This window comes from Martes martes (genome assembly GCF_963455335.1).
Source record: "Martes martes genome assembly, chromosome: 6".
Taxonomy (NCBI): Eukaryota; Metazoa; Chordata; class Mammalia; order Carnivora; family Mustelidae; genus Martes; species Martes martes.
Genome location: NC_137893.1, coordinates 86,798,530 through 86,819,428, shown reverse-complemented (window position 1 = coordinate 86,819,428; position 20,899 = coordinate 86,798,530). Strand labels below are relative to the sequence as shown.

At 52.7% G+C, this 20,899-nt stretch overlaps 1 protein-coding gene across 1 annotated transcript in view; it reads left to right on the top strand.

Moving 5' to 3' along the window:
• The window catches only part of LRFN2 (leucine rich repeat and fibronectin type III domain containing 2), a gene marked incomplete at its 3' end in the record, with an annotated part of 37,150 nt that extends 20,274 nt beyond the window's left edge, over positions 1-16,876 (top strand). Inside the window, exon 2 of the mRNA XM_080806907.1 lies at positions 15,898-16,876. Within this exon, the coding sequence (XP_080663033.1) occupies positions 15,898-16,876 (979 nt within the window). The remainder of the gene's footprint in view (positions 1-15,897) is intronic.
• Positions 16,877-20,899: the final 4,023 nt, after the last annotated feature.

The window sequence follows — 20,899 nt, the reverse complement described above, 5'->3', positions numbered from 1 at the left end:
GGGTGTGGGGAGGGAGTGAGTGCAATGCAGGGGAGAGCGGAGCAGGGTAAGGGGTTTGGGGCGGTGGCGAGGTGCAGGCTTACACAGGGTGGCCGGCATGGGCCTCCCAGAGAAGGTGAGACCTGGTAGAGTCTTGAAGGAGGTGAGCCAAGCTGAGGTCTGCAGGAAGGACATTCCTGGCAGAGGGAACAGCCAGGGTCAGGCCCCAGGACCTGAGCAGGTCTGAGGAGCAGTGAGGGGCCTGGATGACTATAGTAGAAGAGCGAGAGGCAGAGTCTAGGAGGTGGGGCAGGGAGGGAGAGGGGCCAGGTCCTGGGAACCTTGCAGCCCCCCCTCAAGGACATCTTCTTAAATGCCCTGACTTATTCAAATGCTCCCATGAGCTCACAGCCTCAAACCAACAGCCTTCTCTCTGCTCACACTCCTAGGATGCTTCTCTACCACCTGATAGACCCACTCTCATGCACATGCTGGCCAGGGACACACACACACACCAGCCAGTGGACACACACTCACATGCTCACACTGGCCAATGAATGTACACACTGTGGAGGAAAGCAAGCCAATTCCAGTGGCTTCAGACCCATACACCCCAATAACAGTGCTGGAGAGACGCCCAGAAAATTATCGACCCAAGTCTGTGATGTACTCACACGGGATTTACTCACATGATTACTCCCATGTAAGAAGATCACAGACCCACATGGCCATCCTCCAGGGACACCAAAATGCATTTAGTGGCTCTCTTCAGTGCTCAGTGTCCCCACAGGCTCTGATGCCCAGGCCTGGGGAGGGCTCAGGAGGGAGAGGATGGTAATCCTGCTGCTTTAAGCTATTCTCAAGTAGAACCAGGATGGGGCACCTCCAGACCAGGCCGGCCTCACCTGAGAGCTCCCAGATAATGAAAAAGTCTCACAGGAAGGCTCATCTTCTCAGCACTGAGTCCCTGACCCCCCAGATGACCTACCAATGCCCCCAAACAGCTCACCTTCTGCTCTGCAAGACATCCTCCTGGGGGATGGACGGGTGTTAGTGTCCTCTCTGAAAAAGAATAGTGCTGATGAAGATCAGTAGCCAGACAGACACACAGAGATAAATGGAGAGATAGACGATAGACGTGATAAAGCAGGTAAGCATTCAGCATATTCATACATGACCTATTGAGTATATACTGTATGCCAGTATTTTTGCATATATTATTTCTAATCTTCCTATGACCTTGCAATTTAGGTTTGCAAACAGCTTTTACAAACAAGAAGAATGAAGTTGTGGGAAGTTAAGCAAAGGGGTAAAGATGAGGCAGCCAGTAAGTTATGAGTCAAGATTTGAGTTCACAGCCCGGGTCACTCGGGTGCCAGATCCTATCCACTGTCAGGGTTGGGAATCTGGCCCTTTGCTGGCTATTCCCATCTGCCCTCCTTCTGCCTCCCCCTGGCTCCTGTCACCCCTATTCTGATGATGTTTTTACAGAATTCTGGAATGTCAGAATTGGATGTTGAAGCACATAGAAGAGAAGTAACCTGCCCAAGTCCGCACAGCCAGTCCCTGACAAAGCCAGAGTTAGACCCTTGTCCATCCAGCCTGAGCCTGAGGGTAATTGATGGGTGGGGACAGCTCTGTTCCTCCATCCACCCTCCCACTTGGCTGAGCACAGCAGCCTCCCCACTGTGGGGAGGTCTCCCTCCAGAGGTCATTCTTTCCTACCCCTGACTGATTCCTTCCCAGCCAGCCTACTTGTGAGAGGCAGAGGTGTCCTGGGAAGGACAAGCAGGAACGCAGCCCAGAGAAGTGCTGGGCAGGCTCCTCCAGCCCACCGGGTAGAAAGGGGATCTCTCTACTGGGGGAGAAGCAGCAGAGTGATGCTGCCACCTGGCCAGCTGGATGTCCAGCAGGCTACTCAGTCATGGGGGCCAGCCTCCAGCCATGCAGCTTGGAGAAACCCTCAAGGACACCCTGGACAGTTTCTCCGTCTCTGGTTTGTGCACGGGTGCTGAACAATCCCTCACATTTGTGATCACTTTACCACTTATGTGCTGCATCCCAGGAGACTCCCATCTTCCTAGGTTTGCCCAAGAGTCCTGTGGGGCAGGTAGCAGGATTAGCACTCTGTGGGACAGGCGACAAAGCTGAGATTTAGACGAGTGAGAGCTCCTTGTTGGAGATTGCTCAGCTAGCCGAGGAGGGTAGGCAGGAATGGACCCTGATCTTCAGACACCGAACCCCGGCATCATCACGGCTGCTTCCGACTGCACATACGCGTTCTAAGCACGGAATTCAGTACTCAGCAAATACCATATTTAATGTTTACGGAGATACCAGATGATAAATATTATGAACCCATTTTCCAGGCAAGAACACTGAGTAAGGCTCGGAGCTGTGATGTGAAGTGACTTACCTACATTACAGTCAATGAATTTTTCCCTCACAGCACAAATTCCACCTCGGGATTGAGCCAATTCCCTTCTTCAAGGAGCTTCTCATCTGACAGAGAGAGGGGATTGTAACAAGGGAGGGAAAGGCAGGACCCCCAAACTCAGCCATGAAATGACTGAACACTTCATCTTGATTTCTTCCATCAAGAGTCAGCATTGACTTCCCCACCATCGTCAAAACACGACCTCGTGTTTCCTGTTCAGGCCTCCTGCCAAGCGTTTCACATACTGTAATTCATTTTCTCCTGGTGATGTTCCTACAAAGCAGGTACTGGCATTGCTATTCAACTCAGGCAGAGAGTGATGTAATCCACCTGGAGTCTCACAGTTAACCAGTGGCAGGGCGGGGAATTTAATCCAGGCCCTGCCGACACCACAGGGGACGCCATGAATCACCATGTGGTTTTCTTCCCCAACCTTTTTGCACCCATTCGATTTATACCACGTTCTGCTCTGGAGCTGCCCAGTTCTTCAGCCTTCAGGACAGATGGAGAAGCACAGACACAAGGCCAGGGGCCACCCTGTTTCACCCAGGCCCTTCCCCACATGCTGCCCATCCCTGATCTGACAGGGCCCACCGAGCCCGTGGACAACAGAGCCAGGAAGGCCCTGCTGGTGGGGACCGCCCCCTGAGTGTGCATCAGCCACATGGATGTGGCAAATCTGTTTCCAACAACCTCTCTTTGCCCCACCCTCTTGGCAGAATTTGCTTAGTGATGGCATTTTGCAGGGGGGGGTATTGTGTGTGTGTGTGTATGTGTGTGTGTGAGAGAGAGAGAGAGAGAGAGAGAGAAAGAAAATATACGGAACATGATGTTGACCATTTTAGGCATTTCTGAGTGTGCAGTTCAGGGTCACAAAGTACTTTCACACGGTTGCGCCCCCACCAACTTTCCATCGTCCCACACTCAGACTCCACACCCGTCACACACCAGCTCCCCTTTCTCTGCCCCCCAGCCCCTGGCAGCCACCCTTCTTTCTACCTGCCGTCTCTGTGAACCTGACTACTCTCAGTACTTGTGTAAGTGGAATTGTGCCGTCTTTGTTGTTAAGCATCTGGCTTTTGCACTTAGCGGAATGTCCTCGAGGTTCACCCATGTTGTAGCCTGTGTCAGAATTTCATAAAAGTATGCAATGCTCCATGAATTTTCATGTCATCTGTGTGCGAGGGCCATACTCATCTCTCTATCATCCCAGTTTTTGTACGTGGGCCGCTGAAGCAAACGCTGTGATAACATTTTTAAGGAGGTGGGTGCCACAGGTGACTTTGCCCCTGGGCGGCTCCCCCCATGAAATGATGGATCTGCCAACTGGGGGACTTGTTGGATCAGGTACTTCATTGGGCAGCACTGAGCTGAGGTCTGACAGTTGTCTGGGTGCATTCTGAACGCGGCTAGTAGGGAATCTTGATTTCAAACACTCCTGTGTTTACAATGAGGTATAATTGGTCTGACACCTTCTGTGGTTTTTTTTTTTTTTTTTTTGTTCTCGTAAGTAATGAATTTTTAGTGAGCAAGCGTTTCTCAACTCCTCAAGGAGATAAAAGACAACTATCATCCCCATCGTCCTCTTCGTCCTCTTCTTGGCTGGGGGTACCAAGTGTCCCTGGGCAAGGAGTGGAAGGGGCAGCGGTGCTTATCCCCACTGGCTTTAATTTTTTACACTCACAGAGGAGGCTGGTACTGCTGTCCCCATCTCACACAGGAGCAAAGAGGTTCAGAGACAGAAAATGATCCAGAGTCACACGGTTGGGGGCGGAACCGGCCTTCAAAGAGAGATTTCTGTCTGATTCCAAAACCCACACTTTTTCCTCTGAGACATGTTAACCTAGTCCTTGGGGACTGGGACTAAGGGCAAGTAAATACAGAGAGAAGGTTCACATCTGTCGAGATTTGGATGAAGGGAGGCAGGAAGAAAGTTAAAGACACACAGAGAGAGGGGCCTGCTCTGGGCTGGGGAGCTTGCCTGGGTCAGCTGCAGTGGCAAAAAAATGAGCCAGCAATGGTAGAAATGCTGCTTTAGGGGAGCAGAATGGGTACAATGGGGCTTCATAACAACCCCGGGCGAATCACAGAGTGTTTCCACTGACTGTGTGCGCAAGGGGAGCCACCGATGGGCTGCTGCTCCCAGAAAGTGCAATGCAATCTTGGGAAGGAGTAGGGGAGGCTCAGGAGAAGTCTGACGTCTGATGGGGGGCAAGGGGGGATGGATGGTGGGGTCTGACCCCACTCTCTGTGCTCAGAATGTCCCAGAGAGGAGGGCTGACCCCAGACTGCCATGGGACCAGAGGTGAGCAGCCAAGAGGCAAGAGGAAGCTGGGGCCCGAGAAAATGTCGGAAGGAATGGGAATGTTAATTCTGGAAAAGTGGAAACTCAAGGTGGGATGGGAGTCACTGCACGATTTGAATGAAGCCCCCATGGGTCCAAAAACAAGCAAATACACAAAACACCACCTTGCTCTGCGTGTCCCCATGGGGTTGGCTTGGGGTCCATGGGAGAAGCAGCAGCTATCAGGACAGAGACATGAGCTGGGATTCCCTCTGCTTGGGGTTGTGCGGAGCTGGATGGACTTCCTGATCTGTCCCTGACCTGTGGGAGTGCAGTGCTGACAGCCAGAAGAGCCTGTTTCAGAGGGACTCACACCCATCTCAAGTGGCCTTCCTGAGGTCTGTGTTTGGAGATGGCAGGGGAGGGGGGACAGTCCAGCAGACATCTGGGAGTCGCCAGATAAGCACCTGGACTGGAGGGTAGGCTGGGCCAGTGAGGGCACCAGGACAGACCACCAGGTCTCAGATGGCTGCCCCTGAGTGGGGCTCTGTGCCTGCCTCCCTAATCGGAACTGAGTCTAACCTCACAGCTGCTGAGTTCATCGCTCTGCCTGCCTTGGGACCAGATGACACCCTCGATCACCAACTAGGATATGTTGAGTGTTCACCAGGGACTCAGCACTGTTCACAAGACAGGTGCTGACTCATTTTGTCCTCCTCATGATCCTGTGAGGGAGGCCCTGTCTTCTGTCCCCCTTTCCAGGGAGGTTGAGTGGCTTACCCAAGGTCACACAGCCAGTAAGTGATGGTGCCGGTTTTGAACCCCGATGACCCAGGACCAGCACTCTCGCCCTGACCTCCTGGCTCGATCCTCTCCGCAAGGGTGCACAGTGGAGCAGAGCAAAACTCCCTCACCGGCACAGTAGTACTAGCCAAACACGGGGCCTGGCAATTTCCTGCCCCCCTCGCTGGGCAGCTGGATGTGCCCTGCTTCCCGAGTCAGGGAGCAAAGGAACGGTCTCCCCGGGTCAGACCCTCACCTATTCCGGAGTAAGCCCTCACTCTGGGGAGGTGAATGCTGAGGTAGCCTGCAGGGGCTTGCCTCACTTTGGCCTGATTTCCAGACATCTCTGCAATCACTCAGCCAGGGCTTAACTAATGCAGTCCCCATGTGTCTTCTGAAAAAGACTCTTAGAGTCCCGTGGAGGCTGGCAGACACATGTCCCTGCAGTGAGTGTCCCAGGCACTAGGCCGGCCCAACCAGGACCCAGGCACAGCCAGGTCTCCCACTCTCCAGCTGGTGTGAAGTTTGCCAGCCACAAATCCCGAAGCCTGCGTTTCCACCCTAAGAGATCTGTTTCCTTTGGTTCGGCATTGCCAGCTCCCTTACATAATAGCTACTCAGGAGGAGCTTATTCTGCGCCAGATACTGACCTAGGTTCTTTGTGAATCATGACTCATGTAAACCTTGTAATAACCCTATAAGCCCCCATTCTACAGAAATTGGGTATTTTTAGGCCACTGAGGCACAGACAGGTTAGGAGATTGCCTGTGGTATCCTCTTACAGCTGGGAAGCGGTGCGGCCAGCATTTGAACCCCCAGACTGGCACTGGGGTCTGCTCATCACCCTGGCACTCTGCTGCCTCTGCACCTTCTCTTTCTTTCTAGCGGAAGGTATTCCTGGGAGGCGTGACGTTTATCTCTGGGATTGGATTTATCAGGGATTTTTCTTAATAGAGACTTATGCAATGGAAGTGTAACTAATAGACAGGCAATGGGAAAGCAGGAATGAGGATTTAGAAACAGAGAACCAGAGGGCGGCCCAGAGTCTCCATTTGCCAAGGCAGACAGAGCACTCCAGGGACATGTGAGCTTGAGCCAGGCCCAGGGGAACCCCGAAAAGACCCCACTGAATCTAAGGTCTGAGGAGCCAGGAGAAGCCAGAAGGACTGAAACGAAGGGATAAAGCTGCCCAAAGTCACTGAGAGACCTTGTGGGGATAAAGAGAACTCAGAGGCCTTATGGAAACCTCTAGGAGTGGTCGAGTTGGTTGGTGTTCCCTGGCCTGGCCCCATCCGTTTGGGGTGCTGGGGCTCACACAGGAAAGGGCCTACCTCCTGCCGGAGTGCTCAGGATGCCCTAGGAGAGCACCGTCTGATGGAGCTCTGGGATGGGTTGGAGGATGCTCCGCGGCCACCCTATCCCGTGTGGTAGCCTCCAGCCACATGTGACTAGCGTGACTGGGGAGCTGAATGTTTAATTTGATTCCATTCTAATTAATTTGAAGTTAAATTTAAATAGCCACATGTAGCTACTGTGTTCAGTGGTGCAAATATAGAACATGCATTTCCTTCACCTGCCCAACAAATGTTTTTAAGGGCCTCCTTTACACGAAGTGTTGTTCTGAAGGCTGGGGAAATATCAGCGAACAAAACAGGCAAAAAACCCTGATCCCCAGACGGAGAGCTGAGATTGACTCTACTGCAAGGAGAGAAAGATCATTAATAGTAAGCATAATAAATAAGCAAATGATAGCATCTTTCAGGCAATAACCATAGAATGGGGGGAAAGTAGAGCAGAGTAAGGGGCATGGGAGAGTAAGAAGTAAGGAGCCAAGAGAGAGATGAGAGATGAGAGGAAGCCCACCATGTTAAATAGAAGGTCAGGGGAGGTAACATTGGAGCAGAATTGAAGGAGGCGAAGTAGTGAGCGTAGGGACATCTGGATGAAGAGCACTAAGGTAAGGACAACCACCAGTGCAAAGGTCCTGAGGCAGGAGTACCCTTGGCAGGTTGAGAACTGGCAGGGAAGACAGGTGCTGGTGCAGAGTAATCTGGGTAAGGAGGAAGATAGGAAATAAGGGAGGTGAGGTACAGATCACATGGGGCCTGTGGGCCATGCGAGGACTTTGACAAGCAAGACAGACCTCGCTGGGGTCGTTGAGCAAAGGAAGGACCTGATCTGACTGACTTTTAACAAGTTCCTCTGGCTACTGTGGCAGGAGAGGCAGAGGGAAGGACAGCAAGAGGGTTTACCCAGAGACCAGTTCAACAAGGTCTCTGATTCCCACTGGCCTGCTCTCCTGAGGGCTGTGAAATGGAGAGTGAGGGGCTTTGCTTCAGAATCTCAATAATCTTGAATACGGCTTCTTTACTTGCTGACAGAGTGAAGTAACTGTCAAGAAGACAGAGGACCTCTGGACACCCAGGGGAACCTGTGTTCTCAGGAGGGGCAAAGGCAGAGAGGCAGTGACAGATCATGGTCCCTGGCCCCTGGCCCTGGTCAGAAGTTGATAAGAGGTTTCTGATTCTTCAAGCCCTCACTCAGTCATGCCAGCTCCATGATAATTCCATTCAAAAGAACAGCCGTGTGACTTTCCCTATTATCACTCAGGGCCATGTGTTTAGGGAAGGCCAGCATCTGGCATGAGACATCAGAAGAGGGAGTCTCACGGCTTGTACTAGTAATTCCAGTATTTCTAACTATTCTCTGATCCCTAGACCAGAAACAACAAATACAGGACACAGGTTCTTCCAGACCCATACCACTCTGTCCCACTGAATTTGAACACAGCCTCAAAATCCTTCTCAACCCTGGTGCCCAGCAAATACTCTGAGTTGTAACCCAACTCAACATATTTACAAGCCTTCCAGAACCTGGCTCATGGCAACTACTTTGGTGACCTCATCTCCTACCATTCTTCCTTCTCATCACTCTATTTGACCATACCAGCTGCCTCACTCTTCCTGCCTCAGGGCCTTTGTACTGGCAGTTCCGTCTGTGAGGAAACCGCCTGCAAATATCCATGTGGCTCCCTCATCATCCTCAGACCTCACTTGAGCTTCAGGAAGCAGCCTGATAACCCTGATGGCTCACTGAAATCCTGTCTCTAACTCTAATTAGCTATGTAACCTCAGGGCAATTCAGTTCCTCCCTCTAAAATGGGAGCCAAATTATGAAAACTACTTTTGAGGGTTATGGTGAGCATTGATGGAGATGTTGTGAGAGTGCTGGATTCAAATCTTGTCTAGGCACAAACATTCTATGAGACGTTGGGCAAAACACTTCTCTGAGCTTCAATTTATTTATCTGTAAAATGAAGATCATAATAGTATATCTCCCTCACAGGGTTGCCATTAGGATTAAATTAGTTTAATACGTGTAGCATACTCAGAAGAGTGTTCGACATATGGTAAGTGTTCAGGAAATATCAGCTGTCGTTGTAGTAATACATGATTTTATTGATTGATTGATTGATTGATTTAGATTGCTGTCAGTTAGCCTGACTCTAAGACCTGCTTGCTGCTAAAATCTGACTCTGCTCAATTCCATTCCAGGTGATTCAGTAGAGGCCAGATCACGCTCAGGGGCTTGGCAGGTCTGGCTTACAACACCAGCTCAGCCACCATCCAGTCCCCTGCCCTTGAGCAGGTGACCCACCTGCCTGAGCCTCAGTCTTTTCATCTATGGTGCGGGGATAATTATTCCCGCTTACACAGGCAGTGCACAGAATCAAAGAGAGCATGCTGGTCCAGTGCCCAGCACCCAGGAAGGACTCAATAAGTTGTGTGCCAGAGAGAAGCAGCTTGTGCAGGGAAGCAAACAGGCTCCTCTGGGGGCTTGTGGGAAGAGAGAGAGGCTGGGGATCCAGGGCCACTCACTATGGTTTAACGAGGCTCTTTCCTGCGCCCGGAGATCTTGCAGCCATCCAGAGAGGTTGGCAGGCTGGTGGTTCTGAGAAGAGCTGGTAATGATGCAGAGCCAGGGAAGTGGAGTGGGGCAGCTTGACATGGCTTCTCCGGACTAGTGCACGGGCCCGGTCGGCAGCCATGGTGCACCATGGATGGGAGGCAGCAGAGGTGGGGTTAGTCAGGATGTCTTCTTTACCTAGAGACGCGGGCACCTCTGGCTTTTACCACGCCTCAGGCCTCGCTGTCACCTGCATGGTCCAAACAGGTCGCCATACCCCGTGTCTGGCTGCAGGAGGGAGGGAGAATGTGGGGCTGGCAGTGCCTCTCTTTTAAGGCCTGGCCCACGCATGGCCCACATTCCATTTGCCAGAACGTATCACCTATCTACAAGGGAGGTGGGGGAATGTAGTCGGGAGTGAGCCCAGAGAGGGGGAAGTGGACTCTGGTAGTCAGCTCCCAGGCTTTGCCCTGAGGCCCTGAGCAGAGACTCAGGATCTCTCCCATTCCCATTCTCCAATGCCCAGATACCTTTAGTGGTAGCTGTTAGGAAGGATCGGGCCCGGCCTGCAAGTGTCTCTGGGACAGGGCACATGGGAGTCTCCTCAGAAGGACACACAAGAGGGTCTGGGAGGGTTGAGGCTCGGCAGAAGTGGAGCAGAGCAGTGACTAACACTGGGGGGAACCGGCCCCTCTGCACACCATCTGTGTGAAGCACTGCCACACCCCCCCCCACAAACACCTCCATGCCCACGCTCACACGCCCCAGACACCCATAAAGGTGGTCAGGAGGCCACGCGGTGAGCCTCAGGCATATAGAAAAATGCCTCTCCGGAAAGATCTCCTGGGGACCAGCCAGTGTCTGGGAGTCACCATTAGCCAGCCATCATATTTAAAGAAGATTCTCTCCCATTTGTATAGGCCTTAACATTTAACAAAGCACTCTTTCATTCACTCAACCGTGAAGTAAATATTTACTCAGTGGTGACTCTGGGCCAGATACCATGATTGGCAGTGGAGCTACGGAATGAATAAGACAAGGCCACTGTCCTCAAGGGAGTCGGTGGCAGCTCATGAACCGAGAAGGGCTCTAAGGCAGGCAGGCACGAGGGCAGGGGCAGCTCCCTGTGGGGTCAGTGGAGTCAGACATGACCTTGGGGTTAGGCCCCAAAGGACACAGTCACCCGGTGGAGAAAGAGATAGGAAGGCTTCCAGGAACAGGGGCTGCTGGAGGCAAAGGGGTCGGGTGGCTTATGTAGAAGTGGGGAGAGACTCAGAGAAGGTGGCCAAGTGTTTCCTGAAACTGGAGTTCCATGAGGAAGGGCCAAGATGTGCTGCTGCTGATGTGAAGCCAGGAGAGTCTTTTCCTGAAATGCCAGGGGGAAAATGAAAACAGGTAGAACATTCTCGTCCTGGGAAGACTACCTCCCACGCCACTCAGGACTCAGTCAGGAAACATAAAAATCTGCTCTAGATCTAGGAGGGAATTCAGTGCAGGGGTTGGGCTACACAGGGGATGGAATCGCTGGGGCTTCAACCAGGGGTAGGGAGGCATCTCGGAGATGAGCAACAGCAGGAAGCCATTGCCCCCCACCCCACCCCACCCAGGGTTGGGGAGCACAGGAGATGACAGTACCAGAGCCAAAGATCCAAATCCATCTGGCAGGAACCAGAACCCCAGGAGCTGATAGAAAACCACCACAAGAAGCAGAAAAAGAGGAAGAAATAGCTGGCTTCTGCCCCACCTCTGGTCTTCCAGCCTTCTTCCGGGCCCCCACTGGCCAACTCTTCCTGGAAGCCCGAAGCTAAGGAGCCTGGGAACAGGCAAGGGAGACTGGGAAATGTAGTTCCTTGGCACACGGAGTGGGGACAGGTGAAAGGGAAGGCAGATAAGTGAGCAAATAGTCGGGTAACCAGTATGCTCCCGATTCCTTCCCAAACCTCCGGCATCAGCTGTAGACATCAGCTGTAGATTTGTCTGATAGGATTACGCTGAATGAACGAATGCCGAATGAATATTAATAGGGGAAAAAGAAAAACAGCTCAGAAGCAACCACTTACGTTTGTTTTGTTTTTCCTGGGTAAGTGCTTGGGGTTGCAGCTTTAAATTGTGCTTTAGGAGCACGTGAGCTTAATTAAATTTAACATGTTGGAGCAACTGAACTTAAAATAGCAGCTCATGTTTTCTGCTAGCGGAGATGTCGCCATTGTATGTGATAGGAAGAAACCTATCAGGATTTCAGGATGTCTTTCACAAGGAGGGCTGTGACCGATGCTTCTGTCAGATATAGCCCGTTGCCTCTCCAGATCCACTCCTCTGTGCTGCTGTGTGCCCTGGAAGGCTGACCAGTGTGCCTCCAGGAATCCCGGCTTTCGGAGGGGTTCAGCCATGGGGAGCAACAGCAGAAGCTTGGGAAGAGGGAAGAGAGTGAGGTCAGGGTCTGCTGACCTCCCCTGGTATGCTCAGGGCTAGACTGGGGAACAGCTTGGCTGCTACAACCCTGGGTCATGGCGTGTTCCCTCATGGTCCCCCATCCCTGAATCTACCCCTTTGTAACAAGGTCCTTTGTAAGCAAAGGCTTTAATTACCCCTCTGTTAGTACACCTTCCGCCACTAATGGGCCCAGCTGTTTCTGAAGTGTTTTCCTAAAGACTGTGGGCAAAGTCAGAGGGTGTGTGGGTGTAGGGGCAAGAATGTGATGGGCAACCTGGTTTGGGAGCTCAGACTGTCTCCTGTAGGTCACAGTCAGCCCTTGAGTATTTCAGTGTGGCAAGGGGCGTGGCCAGAGTTGTTTCAGATGGTGCGCTCTGGGGTTGGTTGTGCTGAACATGGACGTGAAGGGAGCACAGGAAGAGACAGGGGGGCCTGTTTGGAGGCTGCTGCACTCGTCCACACCAAAAACGGCAAGGCCTAAGCAAAATTGTGAGTATGGAGATGGAAGGCAGAGAGAAGTCCAGAAGGTGGAACGTGGGACGTGGATAGGAGTGAAGAGGGGACCTAGGCTCTCCAGCTCTAGCCTGGAGGGTCAACGGTTGTTCTGGGGACCATGAATGGGTAGACAGGCCCACATGGGCTGAATTGACTTTGGATAGAGTCCATTTCACACTACTTTCTCATGCAGTTTGTCTTTTTGGTTGCCTGGGGCAGGAAGCAGCCTTGCTTATGGCTGGAAGTGTGGGCTCTGAATCCCCGAGGATCCAGATCTGGTCTCGGCTCCCCCCTCCCGAGGGAAAGTGAAACTGCTTAGCTTCCTCCTTCCCTAAATGGGAATGATGTTAATGACTTCCTTCAGGGGGGCCAGGGGGGTTAAGTGAGATAATGTACACAAACTTCCAGGCACAAGATGAGGGCTCAGTTGAACGCTGGTTGTTACTGTTTTTGCCAAAGGTGGACTTGACTGCCAAGGCTGTTCGGAGCCAGCTGGCTCTGGCTCACGTAAGTACACACATACACACACATACACACCCAGGATCCCGGAGCTTCTTCCCTGCTCTTAATCCTGGGAAGCGGGCCTTTTCCTCTGGCCACGTTTCTGATGCACCGGTTACAGTAGGAAGCTTTTCCCAGCCTGCTCCTCTCACCCTGGCGCCAAAGATCAGCCTGCCCTATTGCACCCCGTCGGCGGCGCACCCACTGTGGCTTGATCCTATTCTGAGCTGCCCTTACTTGGGAAGCAAGGGGGAGAGAGGTCAGGCAGGGTCCCACACAGAGTCACCCTAAGGCCTCAAGAAAACAGGACAGTGTCGGAGAGGCAGGATGGCACTGTGGTCCCCTGAGGCCCCGACTGCCCAGTTCAGATCCCAGCTCTGTCGAGTACTAGCTAGGTGCTCCTGGGCAGCCAGCTTAACCTTTCTGTGCCTCTGGTTCTTGTCTGTAAAATGAAGATGACCGTTGCTATTGGGAGTATTAATCCCCTTAAAGACCTCGGAAGGGTGCCTGGCCCACAGGAAGCCCTCACTTCCTTCACCCCTCTTCTATATTTTTAATTAGTGGTAGTGGTGGTGTGTGCTTTCCAGGAGAAGACAGCTAAACGCAGATAGGAGTTCCGGGCTCATGATCCATTCCCCGTGTCCTAGGATTGGTGCCAAGGGTAAGCGCAACACAAGATGTGAAAACCCCATCACATCACAGGTGTTCAGTAAGCAAGCTGGCCCATCCCGTCCTCAAATGGGTGCGCTCTGACATTGCGCATGCCCCATCGAGGTGCTGGGAGGAAGAGGTTTGGGCTCAAATTCCAGCTGTGTATGTTTGTTTCTTACCTCTACCTCCCTGCCTGCAGAGTAAGGATCATGGTAGGGGCTGCCTCAGAGAGTCGCTGTAGGAACACGTGAGCTGACAGCCACAGGGCTCTGAAAAGGGGGCCTGGCACACAAGTGACCCTCAGGGTTTGCTCCTACTGTTGTCACTGTTCTGGGTGCAGATAGCTCCTGCCACTCTGACTTCTGTCATCAGTTCCGAGGGGGAATGAAGTGGGCTCTGCCCAGTGGATGGCCCTGCAGGCCAGAGAGCCTGCTGGTGGAGGCATGCGAGCCTTGGTGGGCTCTGAGCCCTGCTCCAGGGAAGGGGCGGGTAACAGGCCACAGGCTGGGACAAGCTTTTCAGTGAGATAAGGAAACATGCCCTGTGTTTGTCACCTGTAAGGAGCAAACCCAGACTATGGACATGGAAACCAGTGTTAAAGGCCAGTGGCCCCTCTTAGCAGTCCCAGCTGTGTGACTTCAGGCAAATCACTTAACCTCTCTGAATCTTGGCCATTCCTCTTTTGTGCCATGAGAGGACTAGTCCCTATCTTCTTGGGATTGCCACGATGCCCAGGCGAAAGACCTAAAGGGCTGGCCCACAGGCCCTTGCGGACCCCTCCCCACCCTGCACCGACCCCAGCCCCACCACCCCACCTCCCCACCTCTTGTAGCTGTGGGCTGGGGGTGGGGTTGGGGACCAAAGTTTCCTCCACTGTGGCTTCCCCATCTGCAGAGCAGGCTGGGAACGTGAGGAGGGAGGCAACGGCCTCTCGTGCTGCCCACTGACGGGATGTCAATAGATGCCTGTCAGCTCGATCCTGAGCGAGGAGTTCCTGGGTGGAAGTTTCCAGGCTCCGGTATTTCATATGTGAGATCTCAATTAAGCTGCCCGGCTCTGGGTTTTCGGGGTTGATGGGTGGCGATAGAGCCCTTGAGTAGTAGGGGACTGGAGAAATGGAGGGGCAGTGGGAAGGGCACAGAGGGATGTGGCCCCCTCAGGACATGGTGACTATCTCTGCAGGAGTGTTTATGGGGTGACACGGGCATTGTCTCTGGAGATATCACAGGCAGGATACGTGGACAGGGCCTTAGAGATCAGGGATTGTGCCCAGGCTTCCTGAGGGTCCCAGCAAGAGAGGCCCAGGACAGTAGACAGTCTCCAGTTTGGGAGACTGAGGCCCCACCATACCCTCCCCTAAGGTGTAGGTAGGGACCAGTTGATGCCACCGCAAGCAGAGACTCTCTTTCCCCAGGCCTCTCTGGATGAGGTTGGCCTGCTATGCCCGCGAGGGAAGAATCATCACTTCCCTCTGGGAAGCAGAATCGCCCTCCTGTCTTCAGATTGCACTGTCCCCCTCCCTTCCATGCCTCCAGCTGTCTTCTGCTTAGACCCGGCCAACCCGGTTTGCAGCAGCAAACGTTCTCCTGCCAGGCCTGAGAAAGCCATTTGCAGAGGAGGATGGCATGGGCTTCGAGAGCAGGGCCTTGACTGTGACTCCCCAGAGCACAGGCCCAGGGAAGGGCTCAGGCGATATCCACAAATCTCCAGGACACAACAAGGGTGGACGGGGTCTGGGGTATCTGGAGTGGGGGCCCTGGCAGGCACAGCTCCCACAACCTCCCAGAGTCTGAGGGAGATAGTGCGGGACTCAGGCTGGGGGTCCCTTTGTTCAGACTGGGCTTCTGCAGGCTTTAACCTCTCTGCCTCTCTGTGTCTCTCCCTCTGCCCCTCCTGTGGTCCCTCTCCCGTCTCTGCCTGAGGCCCTCCCTTCTTCTCTGTACCTCCTTCTTCTTACCTGCTCTCCACTCCCCCCTCCTCATTCCCTTCATCTTCACACTCCTGGTGTCTGTGTTTCTGCCTCTTCTGGGCCCTTGGGCACCTGGTCTGCGTGTGCAACTCTCACTGACGCTTCCACCCCTGAATCTCTCTCTTGCTGCCCTTTTTACCCCCACCTGTCCTTCTCTGACTTCTTACCTGGGCCCCTCTCCTCCTACCTCTGGGACAACTTCACCACCTCCCATGCCCTGTTCCTGTCCCCTGCCATTCCTTCGTGCCTTTGCTTCCTCCTCCTATCTCCCCTCCCCTCCCATCTCCTTGGCTCCTTTTCCTATCTCTTGGCTCATCCCTCTCTCTCCTGCTCCACCTCATCCCCTCTGTGTCCCTGTGTCTGTCTCCCTACCGCCAACCCCTCCTGTCTCTGTCACTCTCTCTCTTTCTGTCTCTGCCGATCCTCCCTGTCTTTCCCCTCTGCGTCCACCCACTCCAGGATGATCCCAGCCTCCAACAAGGCCTTCGTGGTCAACAACCTGGTGTCAGGAACCGGCTATGACCTGTGTGTGCTGGCCATGTGGGACGATACAGCCACAACTCTCACGGCCACCAACATCGTGGGCTGCGCCCAGTTCTTCACCAAGGCTGACTACCCACAGTGCCAGTCAGTGCACAGCCAGATCCTGGGTGGCACAATGATCCTGGTCATTGGTGGCATCATCGTGACTACACTACTGGTCTTCATTGTTATCCTCATGGTGCGGTACAAGGTCTGCAACCAGGAGGCCCCTGGCAAGCTGGCAGCCGCTGCTGTCAGCAATGTGCACTCACAAACCAACGGAGCCCCGCCACCTGCTCTGGCTGGCACGCCTGGTGGGGCCCCCACGCAGGGTCCGCCCAAGGTGGTGGTACGCAATGAACTTGTGCAATTCAGTGCCAGCCTGGCCCGGGGCAGCGACTCCTCTTCCTCCAGCTCCCTGGGCAGTGGGGAAGCCGCAGGGCTGGGACGGGGCCCCTGGAGGCTCCCACCCCCTGCCCCCCGCCCGAAGCCTAACCTTGACCGCCTGATGGGGGCCTTTGCCTCTCTGGACCTCAAGAGTCAGAGAAAGGAGGAGCTGCTGGACTCCAGGACTCCAGGCGGGAGAGGGTCTGGGACATCGGCCAGGGGCCACCACTCGGACCGAGAGCCACTGCTGGGGCCGCCTGCAGCCCGGGCCAGGAGCCTGCTCCCCTTGCCCCTGGAGGGCAAGGCCAAGCGCAGCCATTCCTTTGACATGGGGGACTTTGCTGCTGCAGCTGCGGCAGCTGGAGGGGTCGCCCCCGGTGGCTACAGCCCACCTCGGAGGGTCTCGAACATCTGGACAAAGCGCAGCCTCTCTGTCAATGGCATGCTCTTGCCCTTTGAGGAGAGTGACCTGGTGGGGGCCCGGGGGACTTTTGGCAGCTCCGAGTGGGTGATGGAGAGCACGGTGTAGCCCTGGGGGGGCCTCCTCCCGCTCACCCTTGCAGAGTGGATGAAGGGGAAAGAATCTGTACTGGCAAGTCTTTGTGGAGTTTCCATGGTGATGTTTACATCTAGGGACAGTTTCGTCTCCCTGTCAACGCCCCCCCCCACCCCACCACCAACCCACACCACCTTCTAAGCCTGTCCCCCACCACCCAGCTGGGGTGTGCTCAGGGAAAGCAGATTCGATCGCTAAAATGTTGGACTGAGCCCTGAGTGTTTGGAAAGGCAGACTCCCTCCTTTCTGATCACGAATGTAGTATGTAAGCAAGCGGCTTTGGATTGCTTATGGTTTTTATTTCTTAATTTATTTTCCCCACTTCCCAGACTCCTCCTCTTCGTTCACACAGATCATGGAGAATTTACTCTTCATGTGAGGGTGCGTTCTGAGCAACCCTGGTAGTGGGGGATTTTTGTCCTTTGACAAGAGAAGGGAAAGAGTCTGACTCCACACTTGTTTGGAGGGAAGACTGTGGCATCTTCTGCCCAGACTCCTTATTCCCAACTGTCCGCATGCTTGGGGGAGATAGACAACCACCCCCATATTTGATCCAGCTCCCTCCGCTCAGATATCATGACCCACACCCATGACAGCAGGCTAAGCCAGAAGGGTAACTTCCAGAACTTCTTATGTGTGGGAAAGAGAGAAGGGTTTTATGAGCCATAAGGGTATAAAGGATATAAACTTCTGGAGTTGCTGTAAGATTTTTACCTCTTTTGGGGGGAAGCTGGGACCAAAATTCCCCATGAGCTTATGGTGGGTCAAGAGGGCTTCTCTTGAGGAAAGCAGAGTGGAGTGGCAAAAGGAGCACTGGACTTGGAGTCCAAAGCTCTCAGTTTGGGCTCCAGAGCCACCACTGAGTAACCAGCTGAACACCTTGGGCAAGACCCTTTTCTTTTTGGACCTCAGTCTCTTAACTCCCAAACTACTGGATTGTACCCAGTCTTTAATGCCCCTCAAGTTCTAAGGACTAATGAAATCTTCCGTGACTCTAGATGTAATGGCTTCCAGATCAGCAGCACAAGCAGCACAAGCTGGTAGAACATCCTTATTTTTCCTACTTGACACAAAAAGAGAATTCAAGAGGTTTGGGAGGGGGAAATTGGAATCTGTTTAGAATGGTAGAGTTTTGAAGTTTGGAGAGGTGTTTGTAATCATCTTATCCTTAACCCTCTCTCCCTCCCCCACCCACCTCAGAGTATACAGGACTTGCCCAAGGTCACACAGTGAGTTAGTGACTAAGTCAGTGCAGGTGCCAAGGCCACCTCCTAGGATGCTGTTTGGAATTCATTATGCTTTCTTCACCCCAGCTCAGGCATTTCTGTGTCTAAAGTCTATCCCTTGTTTGTTCCTGAGGAAGGTGGCCCAGGGTGGGAGATAGGGGACGACTTTCCTGGATGCCAGCTTTGAGGAAGATCCATCCATCCATGGAAATGACAGAGGGTGATGGGCAGGTGCACCTAGGATCCTTTCTACCATGGGATGAACCCCCACACCCCGGACCATGTCAAGAGGGGGCAGAGGACATGTAGCCAGGGAGTAACTATTCTAGAAGCATCTGGAGGACTTTCCCCTGCATCTCTGTCTCTCCTGGTCTCCGTCTCTTCCAGATCTCTCCTCACTGCCAACATACTACCTCTCCCTCGGTCTCCCAAACCATTCTTTGCTCTTCTGAGTCTCTGCCATTGATCTAGCTTCTCTCCTGTTCTTCTCCCTCCTTCCACTTGCCAACCACACTGCATACAATGTCTAGGTGAGTCTACTTCTGCTGAAGGGTTCTGATGGGCTCCACCTGGCCCTGAGCTGGCAGCCTCCAGCCCCACTTGGAACACACAAGAAGCTGGTGGGGAACTGTCTATGCAGATTGCCTTCTGGCTTCAGGCCAGGAGCCTCCAAATCCCTTGTCTTTGTCCTTCTCCCTTCCACCCCTCCTGCCTTCTCTCACCTTCCCTCCACTCTCCTGTCTTCATTCTTGTTCTTTCTGTTGACCCTCTGCCTTCCCCAGACCCTTTCTGGTCCTGATGGTCATTAGTAGCCCAGGAAAGTCTCTTCCTGAGACACGTTAATTTTCTAGGCCAGTCCTGGGGCCAGAGCATAGGCCTTCCCCAGTCAGGGTGGCAACCACAGAATTGGGTGACTTGAACAGAAATCTCTCTCTCCCTCCCTCTTTCCCTGCCCAAGTTTCTCTTCTCTCCTTTTCCTCCCTGAACTTTTCTTGTTCAGTATTTCTAAATGTAGCCATTGAGGCAGTGACCCGGAATACCACCTTTCTTTTTGCTTTTGGGTTCGGACACCCAGAAGGTAATGGTGGACACCGGAAGGGGAGGAACCAACCATGTATTTCAGTCAGTGGCCCCGAGCTCTGTCATGACATGATATGTACTTGCACTTGTGTTTGTCATGTTTCTGACTCGGAGTTTTGGAAAGCAGCATCCATGTGGTCAGAATATAAATGCCAACTTTCTTTGCTAAAAAAGAAATGTACAGTAAAATGTACAGTTTAAAAAACAAAACCAACCACACTCCTTGGGAGAGAGAGAAAAAAGAACATTCTCCTATCTGTGAATGTCTGCTGTTCATTTCTCTGGAAACTGCGGTTTTCTGAAGGTGGCTTTGAAGTGGCATTTTCTCTTGCACCTGTGTTTGTTACTGCCCAGTGGGAGCCTGCTTCCTGCCAAGTTCATATATAAGATGGGAGCCGTCTGAAATAAGAGAGAATGGGGTCGTCCTTCTGAAATAAAGAACAGTAGAGGGATCTGGAGGGAAGCTCCAGGCGAAGAAGGAATGGTCCATCCTCAGCGGCCCTGCCTGTCCCACCTGGTATCTCAGACCTGCCCTGCCTCCTTTTTCCTGTACTGTGGCCACCACCACACTTAACCACTAGGGGCGCACGGACACCTCCCACCCATCTTCGTTGAGCCTTGGATGACAGTTTTTCAAAAAGGTTATTTCACGGGGAAACTTGGGACAACAAACCAAAGCATAAACCCAAGGTATAGAAACGAATAAATTTCTCTGGAAACAGCTTCCCAACCCTAGCTACATCTAGTGGCTAGATTAGCACTGTCCAACTGGAATAAAGTGTGACCCACATGGTCATTTTAAATTTTCCAGTGGCTGCATTAAACCAAGTATGAAGAAACAGGTTGAATTAATTTTAATAATATATTTTATCTAATCCAATATATACAAAAGAGTATTATTTTAATGTGTGATCACTATAAAATTGTTAATAAGACCTTTAAGTTTGGGGTAGGGAGGGGGAGTTTTATTGTCCCCAAAGTTTTGGAAATCGAGTGTGTGCTCTCAATCCAGACTAGCCACGTTGAAAGTGCTTGAGAGCCACGTGTGGCCATTACTGGTCACTATATGGGACAGAGCAACTCTAGACAGAGAGTGATTGACTTGCCAGCACACCCTTTGGAAGGGGAAGGAGGCTGACAGTTACTGAGCACCTACAGGTCCTGCGCTGCTACTAATTAGACATTTCTCACTGCAGCCTCTCAAAGTAGATATTCTCATGCTGATTTCACAGATGAAGGGCCTGAGGCCCAAGAGAGGTTAAGTAACTTGCCCAAGGTCACGCAATAAGTCTGGCTGCAGAGCCTCAGCTCTTTCCATAACATCACCCCTGATTCTTTCTTCCTCCCTTCACCGCATTATGGATTGTATTTTAGACTGGTGGAAGTCCTCAGATTTATAGCCTAATCTGGAAGCTCTTGGTTTGGCCTCAAGGCTGGTAAAATTCTCAAGTGTTGACTCCAGGTAAGGGTCCCTTGGTTAAGTGGTTTCCTCTGACCTCACACCGGCCTTTCTGGCCCTTCTTTGCTTGTGTAACACATTCCCTCCCCTGACAGGAAAGACTCCCCCAGGCTTCAGAAGGTCCTGCTCAGACCACCCTTGTGATCAGCCCTTCTCCTGGCCTGGAGTCTTCTAGAAGATCCCTTGCTTAATAACCTTCCACCCCCAGCCTCATCTGGTCCCCCGTGCCCT